This window comes from Scomber scombrus, chromosome 11 (genome assembly GCF_963691925.1).
Source record: "Scomber scombrus chromosome 11, fScoSco1.1, whole genome shotgun sequence".
Taxonomy (NCBI): domain Eukaryota; kingdom Metazoa; phylum Chordata; class Actinopteri; order Scombriformes; family Scombridae; genus Scomber; species Scomber scombrus.
Window position 1 is genome coordinate 27,032,948 of NC_084980.1, and position 18,574 is coordinate 27,051,521.

At 42.2% G+C, this 18,574-nt stretch overlaps 1 protein-coding gene across 1 annotated transcript in view; it reads right to left on the reverse strand.

The window, feature by feature from the left end:
• Positions 1-1,544: 1,544 nt before the first annotated feature.
• ankrd12 (ankyrin repeat domain 12) overlaps positions 1,545-18,574 on the reverse strand; it is a 43,091-nt gene continuing 26,061 nt past the window's right edge. The window contains exons 3-12 of the mRNA XM_062428808.1: positions 16,215-16,365; positions 13,852-13,992; positions 12,469-12,672; positions 12,069-12,211; positions 11,130-11,277; positions 6,403-10,850; positions 5,082-5,180; positions 4,701-4,844; positions 4,212-4,307; positions 1,545-2,926 (exon numbers count right to left, since the gene is read on the reverse strand). Coding sequence (XP_062284792.1) covers positions 2,741-2,926; positions 4,212-4,307; positions 4,701-4,844; positions 5,082-5,180; positions 6,403-10,850; positions 11,130-11,277; positions 12,069-12,211; positions 12,469-12,672; positions 13,852-13,992; positions 16,215-16,365 — 5,760 coding nt within the window. The 3' untranslated portion in view covers positions 1,545-2,740. The remainder of the gene's footprint in view (positions 2,927-4,211; positions 4,308-4,700; positions 4,845-5,081; positions 5,181-6,402; positions 10,851-11,129; positions 11,278-12,068; positions 12,212-12,468; positions 12,673-13,851; positions 13,993-16,214; positions 16,366-18,574) is intronic.

The following is an 18,574-nucleotide window of genomic DNA, read 5'->3' on the forward strand; positions in this document are numbered from 1 at the left end:
TACACCCAGTTGTTTTTAATATTTAGTTTATTCTATTAAAATACACACTGGTAAGTTTGTTGGGTAGTGGAATGATAACATGAGCCTCTCCGTGCATGTTGGTGAGGCCAAAAGATTAAAAAACTAAAAATAAACAGCTTTACAACTTCTGTAACTCAAACTCATCCTTGATCTCTATGAAGGCCCCAAAATATACAACTTATAAAAAGTGGTGAAATATTTTAAGTCAAATTAGGAACAGCACAGTATAAAAATATAAAGTAAAACTGACTTCAAGTATCAAAATGTACTCATTATGCAAATTTGCACCATTCAGATTGAGCTGTAGTTGTAAGCAGCTTCTTTTATTTTGCCAAATTTTAACATTTTTACATACTTTTGGTTTGTGTAATCTACAATGATGCACCATTTTCTATAAACTGATCATGTTTTACAAATAAAATCTAATAAACTACAGCAGTAAAATAGATGTAGAGGAGTAAAAAGTACAATATTTCTCTCTGATATTAAGATTAAGTATAAGGACATGCACATGCAGGACTCATGTGAAGTTATTGAGTAAATGCACTTCACTTCATATTCTGTAAAACTGTTGTGTAGCATTAACCTTTGTGTCGTCCTCCCGGGTCAAATTGACCCCGTCTGTTTTGACTGTTCCTTCTGTCCTCCCTCTCTCCTTCTCTCTTTCTTTCCTTCTCCTACTTTCCTCCCTTCCTTCTTTCTTCTGTCCTTCTTTACTTCCTTCCTCCCTTCCTCGTTTCCTTTCTCCCTCCCTCCTTCCTTCCTTCTTTCCTCCCTTGCTCTCTTCATTCTTTCCTTCCTTTCCTTCCTTCCTTCCTCCCTCCTTTCCTTCCTTCCTTCCTCCCTCCCTCCTTTCCTTCCTTCCTCCCTCCTTTCCTTCCTTTTTCCTCCCTTCCTTCCTTTACTCGAGTACAACAGGAGGGTTAAATACTTTAATTTATGAGCTTCTGGGTTCATTTCACCACATTATCAGATCAGTAAACGTATTTACTGTCAGAGCACGTCGCTCATGTCAAAGACAAACATTGTAGTTTCTCATTAGACTGACTCAGACCACCAGTGAGTCTGATTGATGTTTGTGTTCATTTTAAAACCATCAAATTATCTTGACTGCAGCTACAGTGACTCTGCTGGCTGTGAGCAGCGACACCTACTGGCTGAGAATGGTACTGCTACAAGAAAATCACTTAAGTCATTTAGGATCGTTTTCATTATAAATGCATTAATAGATTACTTTATTCAATTAATCACCGAGGCTACAAATGTGTAAAAACACCTTTGACAAATTCAGAGCTCAAATGTCTCGTTTTATCTGCCTCAAAACATCCAAAATGTTTAATTTAAAATGAATAAATAAAGTAGAAAATGCTTCAATATGAGAATCTGGAGCCAGTGAACGTTCATCATATTTGATTGATGAATAAATCTTAAATCAATTATCATAAATCAGACTATCACTAACTTCTTGTGCAGAATTAAGATAAAATCCCATCACACACAGAGTTTAATTTCACAACAAATAAAATTTATTCAATTATATATTACAAATATATACAGGTCATGTAACAAGGAAATATTAAAATAGACATTTTTTAGAACTATCGTTCGCAAAAAAGGCATTATGTTGAAAAAATAGGTTTTGTTGTGATCTCACATTGAAACTGTAAAAGTATGTTGTTTTTTTTTCTCCTTGGAAGCCACAACAGACTTTAATGTGCGCAAGACACAATGGACAACACATGAGGAGTGAGGCCGCGATAAGGACAGAACACAAAAAATAGCTGGAACACTTCAGTAAACCTCACAATTAAGTCCACAGTACAGCTTTTTTTTTTTTTTTTTAGGAAAAAAGTACAAACAACGCAACGCATGCACAGCATTTAATTGCCAAAAAGTCAAAAAACACCAGCTGTGGCGTGGAACTCCAGATGAGGAAGGAAGAAAAAACAGTAAAAAACAAAAACCAGGAAAAAAAAAAAAGAAAAAAGAAAAAACACAACGAAAGCGAAACACATGCTTAAAGATTTTTTTAAGCCAACAACAACGAGAACATCACGGACGAAGAAGAGGACACTCGATATAAAAACCAACTTTGGTCCATTAAAACATGAGACAGAACAAGTTTACAATCAAAATATCTATTATTTTTTGTTTTTACAAGTTTAAAACAATAATTACATGGCTATTTACAAATGCACAATTTTTTTATGTATAAAATAAGTTAAAAAAATTAAGAGCACAGTCTGTACACAATGTATGAACACGCACTTTGAAAACAATTGAAACCTTTCAGTTGTGTGACCCTGCTTGATGAGGAGCAGTAGCAGGTGGTGTGTCGTCCCTCAGCTTCCTGCACTGCCCGACCCGACTTTTGGTCTCCGCTTCCTGGCCTTCATTTGTAGCCTGGACCCCCTTTTTCTTTTTTTCTTCTTCTCCTCCTCCTCTCCTCTTCTCCTCGCCCCCCCTCCCCTCCACCCACAGGTCTGAGTACGCAGACAGTCCTCGTGGAGGGCGCGCCTGTTTGGACTGAGCTCTCGAGTTAAACCATCTCATTCCTAAGTGCTCTCTTCTCGTATCGCCGCCACATTCTAAGTGCTTCACATTTTTCTTCACTTTTTCCTCGAATGTGCGGGCCGCTTCCTCGCGTCTCTTTTTCCTCTCTCCTTTTTTTTTTTGTCAGGCCGCCCGCTGTGGCAAAAAGCGGTGTCTGTCCCACAGCTCATATAGGGGTGAGGTCAAAGTCGTCGTTGACCTCCACGAGCGGGATGTAGAACTCGGGGATCTCGAAGATGCTGGTGGACTTGTAGGTGGCCGGGTCCAGCTCCTGCAGTTTGAGCTGCCACTCCAGCCGCTGCACGGCGTTCAGAGCCGCCGCCTCGTGCTGCTGCCTCATCAGAAGGCAAGTCTGTGGAGGAGAAAAAGGGCCACGTCATTACTTCATACAACAAAGATCAAGAATGCCTTTTTTTTTCCACTCGAGGAGGACATGGACCCAAAGAAAAGAAAAAGACAAAAATGTAGAAAAGCAAACAGGATTTGGACTTAACATGACTTCTGTTGTTGCACAGTTGTAACTCTTCTAAGCTAAGTTAGATTAAAACCACCTTAAATAAAATAAATCAATCTTATCAACCTCTCCTCCTTTTTCTCATAAATTCTCTGAAAAAGAAACGACCGACCTCACATGACAAAAAAAAAAAAACCCCACAATGCGATATATTTAAAACTAAATAAATCTGTGGCATTTGGTGGACACTCATCTCCAGACTGCAGTGTTTACATTTTTAGCACAAGTGGCCCCAGAGGGAATAAAACAACTCACCCTGCCAGAAGCTACAGGCACAAACAAGATATTCACAGCATGTTTTTTTTTTTTTTTCCAACCAAGAAATCTTGTTTTCAGTTTTCCGTCTGTATTATTGTTGAAACGGACTTTGTAGAAGTTAAAATGTCTGCCGTACTCCTTTATTTAGCAAGTGATATATATATATAAATACAGTACATGAACACTTTTATATGATCTTATCTATAATCCAAATCTTTTCTCTGCCTGTGTGAATCTATAATAATCAGGCGTTTCCCTCTCCTCCGCCACAGTGACTATGACAGTGCAGCTGAGTTAAGGTACAATGCATCTGTGATTTGTTATTACATAAAAAAGTAAAAACAGCTACTTGTTAACAGCGATTCATCAGGAGCATTGAGTTGATCACTGCTGGAGTTATATCATTTCTCTGTGTTATAAAACAACCAATAAACTCAACGTCAGGCTATAAAAAGGTTCAAGTAAACATCTCAAACTTCAACAGGAACTTTTTAGGGGAGGGTGGCCCGTAGCGAAGTTGATCCACTCAGAGCTTTTCTAACTCAATAATACATCACGTTACTAAAAAAAAACCTGCAGCACTGGACCACAGACACAGAACTGAGCTAATTTTAATCTAATTCAGCCACTGGGATGCAACCTTGGTATTTCAGGAAAAAGGAAATTAAGTTTTTGGAGGATGAAAAACCCAAAATAAAACATGACGTAATCACTTAAAATACTAAACACAAGAAAAACAGAACAGGATTTCATACTTAAAAACATGTTATTTGGAACTCAAGGGTAAACTTTGAAGACTAAAAACACAAACACAGAAACAGTGAAACCCAGTCAGACCAGAATAAAAGTCCATCAGTCATCGTACCTTCAGTTTGTCAAACTTGTCATCGACGTCCTGTAACCAGGACATGAACTGTCTGGCGTTGAATCGGTCTCTCACCGACGTTTTGCCGTCATCATTCTGCAAATACACATTTAATTATCATCAAGTAACTCACACAAAAAAAAACTAATCAAACACTTTATTTATACTAATGATTATATCCACTGTTGATTTATCCACAGAGTATTTTCATGAGTTAGAAAATGTCCAAAAACATAAGAAAAAAAAGGCTTGTATTGCCCGTCCATCAGAATTAAAACAAAGAGGTCCACAGTTTATTATAACATGAGGGAAAAAAAGCAGAAAATCCTCAAACTTGAAAAGATTAAACCAGTAAAAATGTTAAATTTTTGCTGGAAAAATGACTTAAAAAGTGAATCAATTATGTAACTGACACCTTAAACAACTGAAAAGAGCACTCTGGTAAAGAGATCTGTAGCATGACCTGTGACCTGTGACTGAGACACTCACCTGGACGTCTTGCGGCATGTTGTACACCTCAGCATCCAATAAAACTGTACAGGCACTGAAAGGCAGAGTCTGATTGGCTAGTGTTCTTGCAGCCCGATAATGTACTCGTAAGACTTCCTGCTCATTTGAAACAATCAGCTTTTCCTGATGAAAGAAAAAGAAAAAAAGATCAAATTAATACTGTAAATCCAATCTGAACTGTGTGTTAAAAACATTTATTTTTAGCACTGATGTCCCTTTAATATCCTTTTAAGGTTTTTTTTACAAGTAGTTCCATTTGAGCTTCAACAAGTGGCACTAAAAGTGTCTAAATATGCTCAACCAAACCTAAACATTACAGATAATTAAAACAAAGAAAGTCCCAAGAGTGAAGGTACGCACCCTTTCAATGCTGTGTTGTAGTCGTAGTTTCATACGGACGACCTCTTGTTGCTTGAACATCTCTTTCAGTTGCTCGGGTAACGACGGAGGTGGAGTTATCTGTCGGAGAGAGGAGACGGAGAAAAGTTCAAAAACACTGCAGTCTGAGCTAATTATCTTTTACAGTTGATTTGGTTTTGCTTCTTTTTCTATGGATTTAACATTTCCTACAACACTATGTGAGCCGTCCTGACGTGATCGATTCCTGACCTGCTTATGAAACTCAGACAGGCTTAAAATAGAGGCTGAGAATTAAGAGCAGGGATATACAATCAACCCCCGATCCTCGACAGTTTCACCTAAAAGAGGAGAAATTAAAACTTTCTTTTTGAGTCCAACGTCCTCGAGTACAGAAAGAGAACAACTAAAATGTGTCGATGTTCACATATCGGTAACTACAGACTGAGATTGAATGTTGGGAATTGAGAATCTGATCCTGAGCTGTGAGGAAAAACACAGAAATGGCTCGAATATAAGATGAAATAACGTCATATATTTTTTAATTGAGACAGTATCGTCCTATTTGGAGCGTCTTCAAATCTGTTTATAGTGCATCTGTTGGCGTTACTCGTCTGCAGCCGCTTGAGAGGGCTCGAGCGATCGCGTGTGTTTCTAGTCACGACAAAGTAAAAACGAGTCCAAAGCGTCTTCTGACGTCTTTACTGCAGAAACACAGCGAGGACTGAATCTGTCAGGCTGCCGCAGATGACGAGGAGGAAGAGCTCAAACAGTCTGAAAATAATTTTGACCGCTCCCAAAAGCCTGAGAGGAGAGAGAGTGAGTATGTGACTATACTGGGATCCATCTTCAAAAAGCCTTTTTTACATAAAGCAGGTGCGCTGGTAAAAGGGGAGAGGAGGGGGGGGATATCTTATAACCAGGGTAGAATCATGTTTGGGCCAAAATGGTACGACTTAGATTAAAGTGAACAAGTGGAACGAGAAATATGTAAACTATGTAGATGTTTTTTTAAAAGCGGCTCAACTGGGACACGAAGACCTTCCTGAATCAGAGCAGGTCAACAGGTGGAGCATCGAATAAAGAAAATCGCTTTCAAAAAACTTCTGCAAGCAATAAAAACTTCAGGTCAGCTCTATAAAAGATCTCATATGATCTTGTATAACTGAAGGGATATAAAACTGAAAAAGATGTGCTGAAAAAACAGGATGGTATGATTCTGTATGAGCTGAAATATGTCAAAGATGGTGTAACTTTAAGAGGAATTGTTGCTCTACTAAAAATATTCGTGATTTTTTTTTTTTACACTAAAAGAGAAACTCACTGTTGGAATACAGAGTTTGCTGAGCGGGTTCCCATCTAACAGGTAGGATCCGTTAAACGTCACATATTCGTCGTAATACTGCGGCGGCTGGGGTATGACGCTGCACAACACTTTGCGCTTCTCCTCGATCTTCTTCCTGATGTGCAGGAACTCGTAGTACGGGTTCGCCCTCTCCGTCTGGTACGGCTCGATCTCCTCCAGCTTTATAGAGTCCACTATCGCTGCTAGAGACTGCTGACCTTGCTCCTTGTCCTGCTGGGTGGCGGAGCACCCCTGGGAGCTCGACACCTTCAGCATCTTCCTTTTGCGAGGGTGGGGCACGTGGAGGTCCATGTCCTCGTCTGTGGAGCGGATCTTGATTTTGGCCCCTGAGGAATCGGACTCCTGGTCTCCGGACTGTGGAGAGGAGCTCCCTGAGGCGGTGCTGCTGCTGCTGCTGCTGCTGCTGCTCAGGTCGGTCTGTGGCGGCGGCTGGACGAAGCTTAGAGTCGGCTCCTCTCCACCTGAAGATGACTCCTGTTTCTCTTCAGCGGGAGTCACCTCCATCGGCTCGGCGGAGCACTCTGATCTATATTCGGAGGAGGACTCTGCACCCAGGCTGCTTTCAGCTGATGAACTCTCTGTCGTCATAGAAACAGCAGCGGCGTTACTGTTCTCAGAGCTCTGAGGGACGTCAGCCGTCTCTTCGGCTTTATGCTCGGGGCTCGCACAGGAATCACTGTCCCTTTTCTCAACCTGAGCATCGAGACACGGGCTGGCGGTGTCATCGGCAGGTTTTGAGTTCTTGTAGTCGTTTACATCCAGCTCCTCTTGAGAACATTTGGACTCGGCGCTTGGTTTGCTACATCCTGGCGGGGACTCCGCTGCAGTGGAGATGGGAATGTGTGCGCTGGTGGACGGTACAGGACTTTCCATCTCTTCTGTTCTGAGGCTTTCTGAGACGGTCTCCATGCTTTCTTGTTCCGCTCCTTCAGCGTTCTCCGCAAGGTTCTCTTTATGTTCAGAAACCTGCGCGGTACCCGACTCCGTCTGCTGCAAGCTCTCCACAGCAGAGGATACCTGAGGTTCCTTCTGCGGGAGGGTTTTTATGTTCGTGAGCGCTGCGGGCTCAGCAGATTGAGGAGCTGCAGGTGTCGACGGTAGATCGGAGTCTTTGTTGGGACATTCGGTCTCTGAATTTGTGTTCTCCTGACACTGGACGTCCTTCACAGCAGGAGGCTCAGAGGAGGGAAGAGGTTTCATCTCTGTTGACCCAGGCTGAGGACCACTACACTGTGAGAGGCTGTTACTCGGAGGATCTTTGTTTAACACTTGAGGTGTCGAGCAGCTGGTCGTGCTCTCCTCTCTCTCCGTGACTGAATCAGCGACTGAGTTCACGTGTTGTTGACCGCTGAGACTCTCTTCTGCTTCTGCTGCGGAGGTCTCTCTTGTTCTCAGCTCCTCTCCCGTGGTCGGAGTCAGGTTGGGTTTTGGCAGATTTTCCACAGGTTTACCTTCAGTCGATGAGTTGGCGTCCTCGTCCAGGATAGCCCTGAGGTAAGGAGACTCATGCCTGCCGGAGATCAGCGTCCGATTCGTTTGCTGCACATCTGGAAGACTGTTGCAATCTTTATCGTGCACAGACGGCGATCTGGTGGCCTGAATGACGAGGGAAGACTGGAGGAATGCAGGCTGCGAGTCTGACGCTTCCAGGTTCATGTCAGAGTCGTATTCACCGTGTCTGGGTGTTAATGTTGTGGCCTGACACGAATCCTCGGAGCTAGCGACAGAAACCAAGGACACCGACCTGGACATGAGGCCGCAGCGCTCGCTCTCGGGCCGGGGCGATCTGGTCAGACAGTTTTCCACGGCTGACATGACCTTTGCGCTGATGGAGGGCAGACTCTTTCCATCCAGGGACATGGTTCTGGGGCTGGTGCCATCCTTCAGGGGTTTATCTCTGCTGTGGGCATCAGAGGCTTCAGAGCTTTTAGAGCGCATGAGCTCTTTGCTTAAGCACGGTTCAGCCTTTGTTCGGTCTTTCGGCTTGGATTTCCCCGGGTCCGCCAGAGGTCGCTGTTTAAGCCTCTCTCGCTCTTTCTGTTTGATTTTCTCGAGGTGTTTTCGGTGCCACTGCTCGATTTCCTGGTCTTTCAGGCTGAGCATGCGCTCAAAGCTGGTCTGCATTAAGTCGTCATTCACAAGCCTTTTTTCTTTGGGCTTGGTGTCTCGTGTTGCAGGGGAGGCCTTTGATTTAGACTTATCTGCATCCGCTTCATTGGGTTTGGCCTTGCTGATCTTGGCCTGTTGGGAGCGGTCTTTGTGCCTGTCTTTATCCTTGTCCTTGTGTCTATCTGAATCTCTGTCCCGGTCTCTCCGGTCGCGCTCCTTCTCCGGTGTTCTCACAACTTCCTCCTTTGATTTTGTAGATAAGGACTTGCTGCTCTCGGACAGATAACTCTTCTTCTCTTCTAACAGTAATTTCAGATTGGAATTTGAGGAGAGAGCACCATCTTTTATTTTATCTCTCTTTTTCCTGTCGCAGTCCTTTTCTTTGGAGCGATCAGATTTACTATGATCTGTGGTTTTCTCGAGAGGTTTTCCTTTCTTATCAGAGTTTGTGCGATCCTTTTCTCTGTGATCCCCAGCACTATAATCTCTGTCCTGTCTCTCCCTGTCGGACCGTTTGTCTAGCTTATCTTTATTTTTCCTGCTGTCTTCATGTTTTTTTGTTGTGGATAAAGATTTCAGTTTTTCATTCTCTTTGTAGTTTTTATCTCCCGGCGAGTGGGAAGAAACGGCTGATCTCTCTTTTTCCTTCCAACGATCCACTGAATTCTGCGGTTCTGCTTTGTCAGAGTGCTCCGTTTTAACCTTTTTTTCCTTGTCAGGATGTCTTTTCTCTGTTTTTTCAGAATCCTTCTCTTTTCCTGGGAGCCTCTTGTCAGATTTCTCGCGTGAGCCTTTCTCAGAGGGCTCCAGCTGTTCTTGATCAGCTGTGATCCCACTTATGGGTTTCTCCTCTGTCTCTTCTTTCATGCTGTTGCTCTGCAGCGGCTCCTCTGGAATCCGCCCTGAGCCGTGGCAGTCCACTCGCTCGTCACGCTCACTTGGCTTCGAATCCTTTACCTTCTCCTCTTTACCAGCAGACTCCTTCCGCTCTTTTTTCACGGCCTTGTCTTTTTCTCGCTCCTCTCTTGGCCTTTTATCCTTGCTGCTGGAGTGTTTCTCCTTTGTGTTTTTCTCATCCTTGACAGGAGAGGAATCGGAGGTCTTCTGAACCGAGCTGTTGTCTTCACTTTCCTTTTTCACTGGCAGAGGTTCATCTGTCTCATCACTTTTGAAAAAATTTTCTTTCCAGAACTCTCTGTCAAACTCCAAATTCCTGTGGCTGTCTTTCCTGGCCTCCTTCTGCCTGTGGCGACTCCGCTCTGCCTCATATTCCCTCCTGTGTTTGTCTTTCTCCTTATGTTTAAGTTTATGCTTCTTTACAACTTTGCCGTCTAAATCGGTCTTCCGTAAGGCACCTTCAGAGCTGTCTATACTGTTTCCAATGTTGCCATCTTTGCAAGGGCTTGAACGGCCGTCGTCTCCATCCACACTGGAGTCCTTCTGTTGGTGTTTGCTCTTTTCCTTGTGCTTACAGCCCTTGGTGCTGGAGCCTTCAGTGCAGTAGTCTGCGTCTGTGTAGTGGTTGTATTTCACACCATCCACCGGACATGAGCTGTCACTGATGGAAACACACATCTTAGTGTTTTCCTGTTTGAGTGGTGTTTGTTTGTCTGTCAGGCTGTGGTTCAGTTTGGGAGATTTGATAGATGACAAATGGAAGAGGTGGACGGACGAGTCATCTTTAGGACTGAAAGACATCTTGAAGGAGTCTTCCTCCCGACCTTTATCTGTGCTCTCGGACACAGTTGCCAGAGAGAGGACTAAAGTTTTGCTGTTCTCTTTCCCGTCCTCTTGGTTTTCCTTGTTTTTATTCTGGCTTTTACTTTTCTTCTTAACTTTGCCCTTGTCCTTGTCCTTTTGCTCAGCATTGTCCTTTTTAGACCTCGTGTCTGCCTTGAGGCTTTCTGAGCTTTGGGAACAGGTGGGAGAGTTTCTTTTCTCTGAAAGGCTCTCCATTTCATCACTGGAGGTATCGGAGCTGCAGTGGACACGAGGAGTCTTTTGCTTTTTGGATTTAGAGGAGGAATCCCCCTTGCCACTTTGCTTTCCAGCCACATGATTCCTATCTTTCTCCTCCTTCTCCCTCTGTCGCAGTTCCCTCCGGAGGATGTGTCTGTCGTTCAGGGCTTTACTGAGATCCTCCTCCTCTTCCTCGTCCTTGAACTCGTACTCATCCAGCCCCGGCACGGACGATGACGATTTTGTGGCAGGTTTGCCATCAGAATCCTTTTCAGTATCAGAGTCTTCCATGTTGTCGTCCACACTGGATGGATTGACAGATGGTGGGTCTTCAGACTCTGCAGAAGAGAAAAGGTACAATACAAACAGTTATTTAAGATGAAGAAATGATTATGAAATGCTCTGTGCTGCATATAACACTGCAAACACTGTGATAACATAAAGCATCCATGATTTAAGTCCTAAAGCCCTCGACACATTGCTGACATTTGATTTTAAGTCTATAGGGAGACCTCATGGACACATCACATTATGTGGAACGGTGGCTGTAAAATTAGCATATTAAAGTGTGAACATAAGTGGGAGGTCAGCCAAACACTACAGCATTCTCTGCATACCCGAAGAGCTGTCATCCTGGTCCGATAGTGGCACCTCTCCCTTTAATAGCTGTTCAAGCTCCTGAGAGTCCGCCACGTCCACTGGGCGCTCACCACGCTTGTTGGCCTGGAAGGCGTTACCACCGTGGCGTAGTAGTAGTTTCACAATCTGCATGGAAACAAAGGACAATTACAAACATTATAAAATGTCCATAAAAAGTCAAAATTGATCAAGAGTAAAAATACAGCAAAAGCAAAGACTAATTTATCTATTTGGTCCTTCAGAGCAGCTGCGATCCAACAGTCTTTAATGCATTTTTGAATGACACTGCTTTGTGTTGTTTCATCGTCATGATGGGCATAAATCTTGGCAACAGTCCCCCTATTCAGCATTTAACTTATAAACATTTAATAAGACATTATAATGTAGTTGTGGGCAAATATAAAAAGACATTTAAATATTTATTAATGAACAGTATTTATGTAGCAATCATAACTTTCCTATGAAGACATTTTATTTTATTGCATCTATGTTTTACTATATTGTCATTCATTATCTGTTTATACACCACCCTTCACTTGAGGAGTTATAGGTGGTGACAACTAGATTAAATAACACTTCTATGTGCTAATAACTACAATAAAGTGTGTTATGATCAATTTATCAAATGTTTCGCTAAATAGGGGGACTTACAGATGGGGAACAGTTCTTGACTTAACTTTGTGTTGGTTTAAAGAATGTATAGTACTCGTGACATGATGTAAAATCAAACCAAATCACTCTATAGCTCAAGATTATTATTTAATATAATCATTAGCATCAAATGTGAAACTGTCTACATTTTTTGACATATGTACAAAAGGACCTCATTTTCAATTTCAGACCTTGTGACCTTAAATCAGAGTTTCAACATGCTGTTTACTTCCATGTCCTTCAAATTAAAAAAGTTAAGCTCTTACATCTTTATGCCCGCTACTGGAAGCATCGTGGAGCGGCGTGTCGTCATCCAGACCTTGCGTGTTCACCTCAGCGCCCGCTGATATTAAAACTTTGGCCACATCGTAGTAACCAAGATTACAGGCTTCATGAAGAGGAGTCCAACCTGGTGAGGACAGAAATCAGGCAGGTGAGAGATTCGTCAAAGAAAAATATGATTAAAAACAATTATAGGACAATGTAAGTCGAATGTATGTGTGTATATATTAAATGAAAAACATATAACTGGATTTAGTAATGTGCGCTGTGTGTTTTTGTGATCTAATCCTGAGATATCTCCTTTAAATCAGCAGCTGTCATGTTATTAATAGCTACCATTGAGACGTAATGAAAGCGGTTGAATGACCTCCCGGAGCATCGTACCTGCAAAGTCTTTGACGTTGACATCAGCTCCCAGGCTAATGAGCTCTTTCACTTGCTTGGCGTCTCCCCGGATGGCTGCCATGTGAAGGGGAGTCTCCCCTCGCTCGTTCCTCTTGTTGACCTTGTCCTTCTGTCGAGACGAGGCGCTGCTGGGGACTTTTTTCTGCACAGGGGTCGTTTGTGAGGGGTGACTGGGAGTCGAGTCTGGACGCAGGCAGAGAGAGAGAGAAGCAGTTAATTGATGCTTAAAAGCGAAAGCCTGTCACAGATTGATACAACTACCTGCCTCGATGAAAAAAACACGAGATTGAGCAACTAAAGGGAGGCTGTTTTACTGTGAGCCTGATATAGTATATTTACATTGTGTCTGTGTAGATTTCACAAGGTATCTATTAAAGGAATAGTTCAACATTTTGGGAAGTTACAGTTTTCTTGTTGAGTCAGAAGAGATAACTTTCATGTCTGTACGGTAAGTATGAAGCAACAGCCACAAGTTGGTTAGCTCAGATAAACAAAGGCTGGAAACAGATGTCTGCCTCTGTTTAAAGCCAGAACTTTACCTCTTTTATTTCATTTTACTTCTATTTTGTCTTTTAAAAAAAAAAATCCATTTTAACCGAGTCTTTGCTTCAACTTTTAATAAATCTTTTCTCTTATTTTACATTTTTATCATTCTTATTTTCTCTCATGTAAGTCGATCTCAAATTGTTCTTCGTTTTTGTTCCTTTTCTTCATGTTGTCCTCGGTCTGCACTTGTTCTGTCTGACAGCTTGTCAAATTAAGTGTGACGCACTTTGAACTTACATCAATCTGTATGAAAGGTGCTAAATAAATAATGTTTGATTGATTGATTCAGAAAGGTAAAACATCTGCCACAACCTTACAATGATGACAAGGTGAAATATCCGAGGAATAGTCCTGCATATAACCTCATAAAAAGCACAAACTGTTGTTTTTATCCAGATTACAATCACAGGATATGAATGTTATTTACTGAGCTTTAGGAGTTACTGGTAGGCGGATGTTGTTCCCTTCAGACAGTCAGACGAACTGTTTCCAGTCTTGATGCTTAATTCAGCTACTGGCTCAAAGTTCATATTTATATTAAGTGTATTTCTTAAAATGTTGCAATATTCCTTTAATGAGCAAGTTACTAGTGAGCCTGAAACAGGAAATTGTCACATAAAAATAACAAATAATTGATTTCTTTCCAGTTCGGCGGTTACATGAAATATTAGACTTTGCCCTTTACTCAAACAACCTTGAAATATTATAGAGCGAGCTTGCTCGTCAATGTCGCTCAGAGGCATGAGTCATCGAACAGTAAATATACTCAGAGCCATCTTGAGGATGTGGTTAAGGTGAGAGGGCAGAAACACAAACCTGGACTGTTGGCAGTCATCTGCATTAGGAGAGCCATCTGTTTGCGCTCTGACAGAGGATACCCAAACAACAGGTTGGGAGCCTGGGACTTCTTGCCCCCAGCCTCCTTTTTCACCTTCTTCTTGTCTGGTCCATCTTTATCTGCAACGAAACCCAGAAAGATTGATAAACATCCCAGAAAAAAACACTAATTTCAATCGTCACAGTGACACGGTTTTCCTCCTTTCCTTGTATCTGTTGGGAACGCAGAGAAACAGATGACAAGCATGAGGTTATAAAAACAGGGGACCCAAAAAAAAAAGAACTGCATTCTCTTAAGCCAGCCAAGTGTGAGTGGCACTCCTGTCTCCGTCGGTCGGCTGTTATAAAAACATAGACATGCGTGAGCTGTAACAAAAGGGCAGATGCAGGGTGAAAAAACACACACACGTGCATGTGTGTATGTGCGTTTTAAAAAGCAGCATGGCAGCGCAAGTGGGTGACGTGACTTGTAGAGGACACGGAGGGGGGCTGAGGAGTCGGACTGCAGCGATTACCTGCGTATATCCTGCAGGGAGGCACTAATCTCTCTCCCCAGGTCTCACTCGACTGGCCTGGGTCTGAGTCATCTACAGTGCAAAGCAGAGAGGATGGGAGGGGAAGGGAGGAGAGGAGGGGAGAGCAAGGGAGGGTGGAGGGGTGGGAAAGCACTGCATTAACGCTCACGCTCACTCTCTCTCTCTTTCTCTCTCGCCCTCCTCGTCTCACATGTACTCAAATACAGACAGGCACAAAAGGCAGACTCGCACTCCACGCACAGATTATGAGTCATGGCAACACAGGAGACATGAGAGAAGATCCGATCCGAGGTGGTCAGCTGCGGACTCATCGCTTCCCATCTTCACCTCGCAGCTGCTCGACACACAGAGGCGCTCGGCTGTGGGGAGGCAAAGCTGCCCCTTCCATGCTAGTTTAGTTTTATAACCTGTGCGACATAGATTATACTCGGAGCATTTCAAATTGAGGGTTCTCGTCTGTAAAGGATGACGCAGGACCACACAATAAAAATCATTCCCTCCAGCTTTTGCTCTACAGGAGAGATGAAGGCAAATCTGCAGGACCTCAAGCAAATCTGTAAAAAGCATTACAGTATTTTCTTTTACTGCAATTATGGCTGGATGATACACTAACCTATTTTTACCTCTCAAATCTTGTCGTAAACATACAGTTACATTTCGAGCTAAATCCATGGTAGCAAAAGAAAGGTCTGTTTTTAGAAGTCTGTGAGATCAGATCAAGACTTTAGTTCATCTTCAGCATAATGAAGGTTACTGAGGACTCTGCAGGATGTCAGAAACATTGGAGACAAACAATGATTTTTCCCTTCTTCATCGAGATAATCAAATAAGTTTGTATAATCTCAAACACAGCAGTAACATATGTGCAGGGTGCTGTTATTCCTTCTTGTTTTTAATCTCAACAAATTCTATAAAAAGACCAAAGTCATGCATCGTCCTTCTCTCAGTCCTCTCAGACTTCCTGCTTTGTGGCACTGTGGTCCGCTCCAGCTGAAGAGGTAAACAGGTGGCTCATATTGTTTCTCTCTCTCTCTCTTTTTTTTTTTTATAGGCTCAGTAACTTGCTGAAAACAGCTGGGCTCTGTAGTTTTTAGCAGACGTCACTCAAACAGGAGTAAATGTTCATTTGTTGGAGGCTGTTTTCAGCGGAGGATTAACACAAATGCTTTGGAGAGTATTCACAGCAGCAGGAGAGAGTTTGAGAGACCGACTCCAAATAAACTACATTATAGTGACATAATGACGGAAAATGTCGTCCATTGTAAATAAAGATCTATGGCACAAAGTGATAAGCTATATCAGGCTTTGGCTACACACTTATTAATAGCATCAATTAGTTGTTGGTTTTGTTCTTTTAATGGGATCTGCAGACAGTAATGAACTGTCAGATTAGAAAATATTGCTGAAAAGCTTTATCCTTTAACTTAATACATGGCCACGCATCAGGAACTGGCGGGTAGCCTTTGTTAAAGAGGCGTTTGAAGCCTTCATTTTTATTTTCATTTGAATTTCAACAACTAAAAGCACAAAAATAGAGAATAATGTTCCCCTATTTACAGAGGTTACTTTCCACTCTTTTTCTTGAGTCTCATTAAAACACCCTGGCTGATGTTTAGCTATTCAACACAACAGTCTACAACTTCATCAACGTTGAGCCTGATGCCACACAGTCGAGACCATTTGACCTATCGTCAGTCCCAGAGGAGACCATACAACGGGCCACCAGGGGGCAGTGTGCAAACATGGCAGCGTGCCAGCAGCATGGCTGTTGGAGGAGGAGCAGGGAGGAGCAGCAACAGTCCTTACCAGTGTCTGAGTCTCGCTCCTCTGTCCGGGGCGGACTGTTGGTGAAGGAGAGCTTGCGCTTCATGGAAGACTTGACTTTCCCTTCCTTTCCCAGCAGTTCACTCCGGTCCAACTTCGGAGTTTTGGTGAAAGGGGACAATTTGTCTTTGCTCTGTGAAAGAGGAGGAGAGGGACATAAAACATGTAAGAAATCGGGCATGTCAAACACAACAAAGGTGTGGCCACGTTTGTGAGCTCTGTGTGTGAATATGTAAACAAAACACTTGTGGCAGTGAATAAACGAGGGGGCCTGATTTGAAAAGATTTGTTAACCAGCTCGACAACAAAAGGGTCGAGCTTAGCATGCGGGTAGACTTAAGCTTGCTAAAAAACACAACTCTAACACAAATTGCAGATGATTACACGTTACAGGCTGTGTTGTATCTCTGCAACATGTTGTTTGTGTTTTCACAGGCAGCAGGTTCGCCAGCATTGCTCGACAAAAATCAGGAGTGACAAGATTTTTTCCCCCCTACACAAAAATTAAAATCCAGAAAAAAAAGACGTCTGTTTTGAACGGTGTTATGCTTTTTTTGCAGCGTGAGAATTTTAAGAGCAGCATCGGTCACATCCAAAGAATACCTTTAAATATTGATAAACTTATTAATGACTTCCTTTAAAGTTACAACAACTTAAAGCCATGTGGCAGACAAGGTTTTCTTTACTCCCAATTCTTCACATTTTATGCTGAAATAAAAAAGAACTGCAACAATATGAAGCTAGCAACATCCTGAGAGTTTAAAATACACTAAATAAAAATAGTTAAGCACATAATAGACTCTGCAGATCTAAAAAAAAGGACGTTATGATACTTCAAATCAAGACTCTGTACGTCACCATTACCTGAACACAATCTAACACCGGCCAAACAGCTGACTAATCATTTAAATTGATATACGTCCACCACTAGCCTCCATTTAAAAACAACTGTCTGTATCAGTCCAGCCACCACATGCTTTGTATAAATGAGATGATGATGATAATGGTGATGTCCTGCCTGGTAGAGAGTAGAGAGTCGTCTTCTGTGTTTGAAAAAAGTCTTAAATCACTAAAAGTTGTGATCAGTCAGGAATAGGTGTGGTTTTAATTAATAGTTTTTTTTGGACTGTGTGGGCTAAAAATCATAAGACGCCTAATTCTTCACAATAATTCTCTACATGTTTACGATCAGGTCAGGCAAACTCGTTCACATCTTTAAAATCAGTGTATGTGATGAAATAGTGACATTATAGGCCACCAAATTTGTGCTTTAATGTCCAAATTTTTCTGCTGACCTCCCCCAGGCTGGTTACCTCATATCTTTGTGGAAAGCCGTACTAAAAGCAAAACATAAGTACTGTAACTCTGGGGTTTTAGTTGCATTTATTTGGCCTGTTATCAAGCTGAAATCACAACTGGCAACTCATTTGAAAAAGGTCTACTTGCTAAGTACTAAACTTCTGATCAGTAAGGAATCCGCCTTGTTTTAAATAACTATGTATAGACTTCGTGGGCTAAAACACACAAGAAGCCTCATTCTTTACAATTAACTACATATTTATAATCAGGCAAAATATTTAAACATATGAAATAATTAAGATCAGTGTAGATGATGAAATAGTGACTTTATCGGCCACCACATTTGTGCTTTTATGGCCAAATCTTTCTGCAGACCTCCCCCGGCTGGTTACTTCATATCTTTGTTGAAAGCAAGACATAAGTACTGGGTTTTAGTTGCATTTCTTTGGGCTGTAATCAAGCTGAAATCACAACAACTCCCACTTCACAAATGACAAGAAGTTGCACTCGATCCCTCCTACTTGCAGCTGCTAATAGTTTCACAGCTCCTCCTGTGATATCAAGTAGGATAACAGAACATGCTTAAATTATATAAAGAATGATGATGCAGATGAAATGACTCTGCTGCATGCACGAGCATTGTATGCCGACAGCCATATCGCCTGCTGCAACAGGTCTAAACAGTGCAGCGATACTATCTGAATTAGCACAATGTCTAATGCTAATTCCAGTTACTGAGCTCTTGCACTCTGATCTGCAAGGGGAAAAAAACCCATTACTTTAGTGAGCCGCACTTTGGTGCAGTAAAATACATTTCTGTCAGGAGGAAAATGTCTGCAGTGTGTTTGCTCCTTTGATCTCAGTGAAGCAATATGCCAGCTGTGCAAAGCTGAAGTGTCTGGCAGCGCTGAAAAGTACAGAAGAGTTTAAGATATGAACGACTTCTGCCTTAAAATAAAAAGCAGGCACACACTGGCTATCTCATTTATGGAGAGCATATGAGTAAGTGGTGTGACAACTGGAAAAAACAAAGTCAAGTTGAA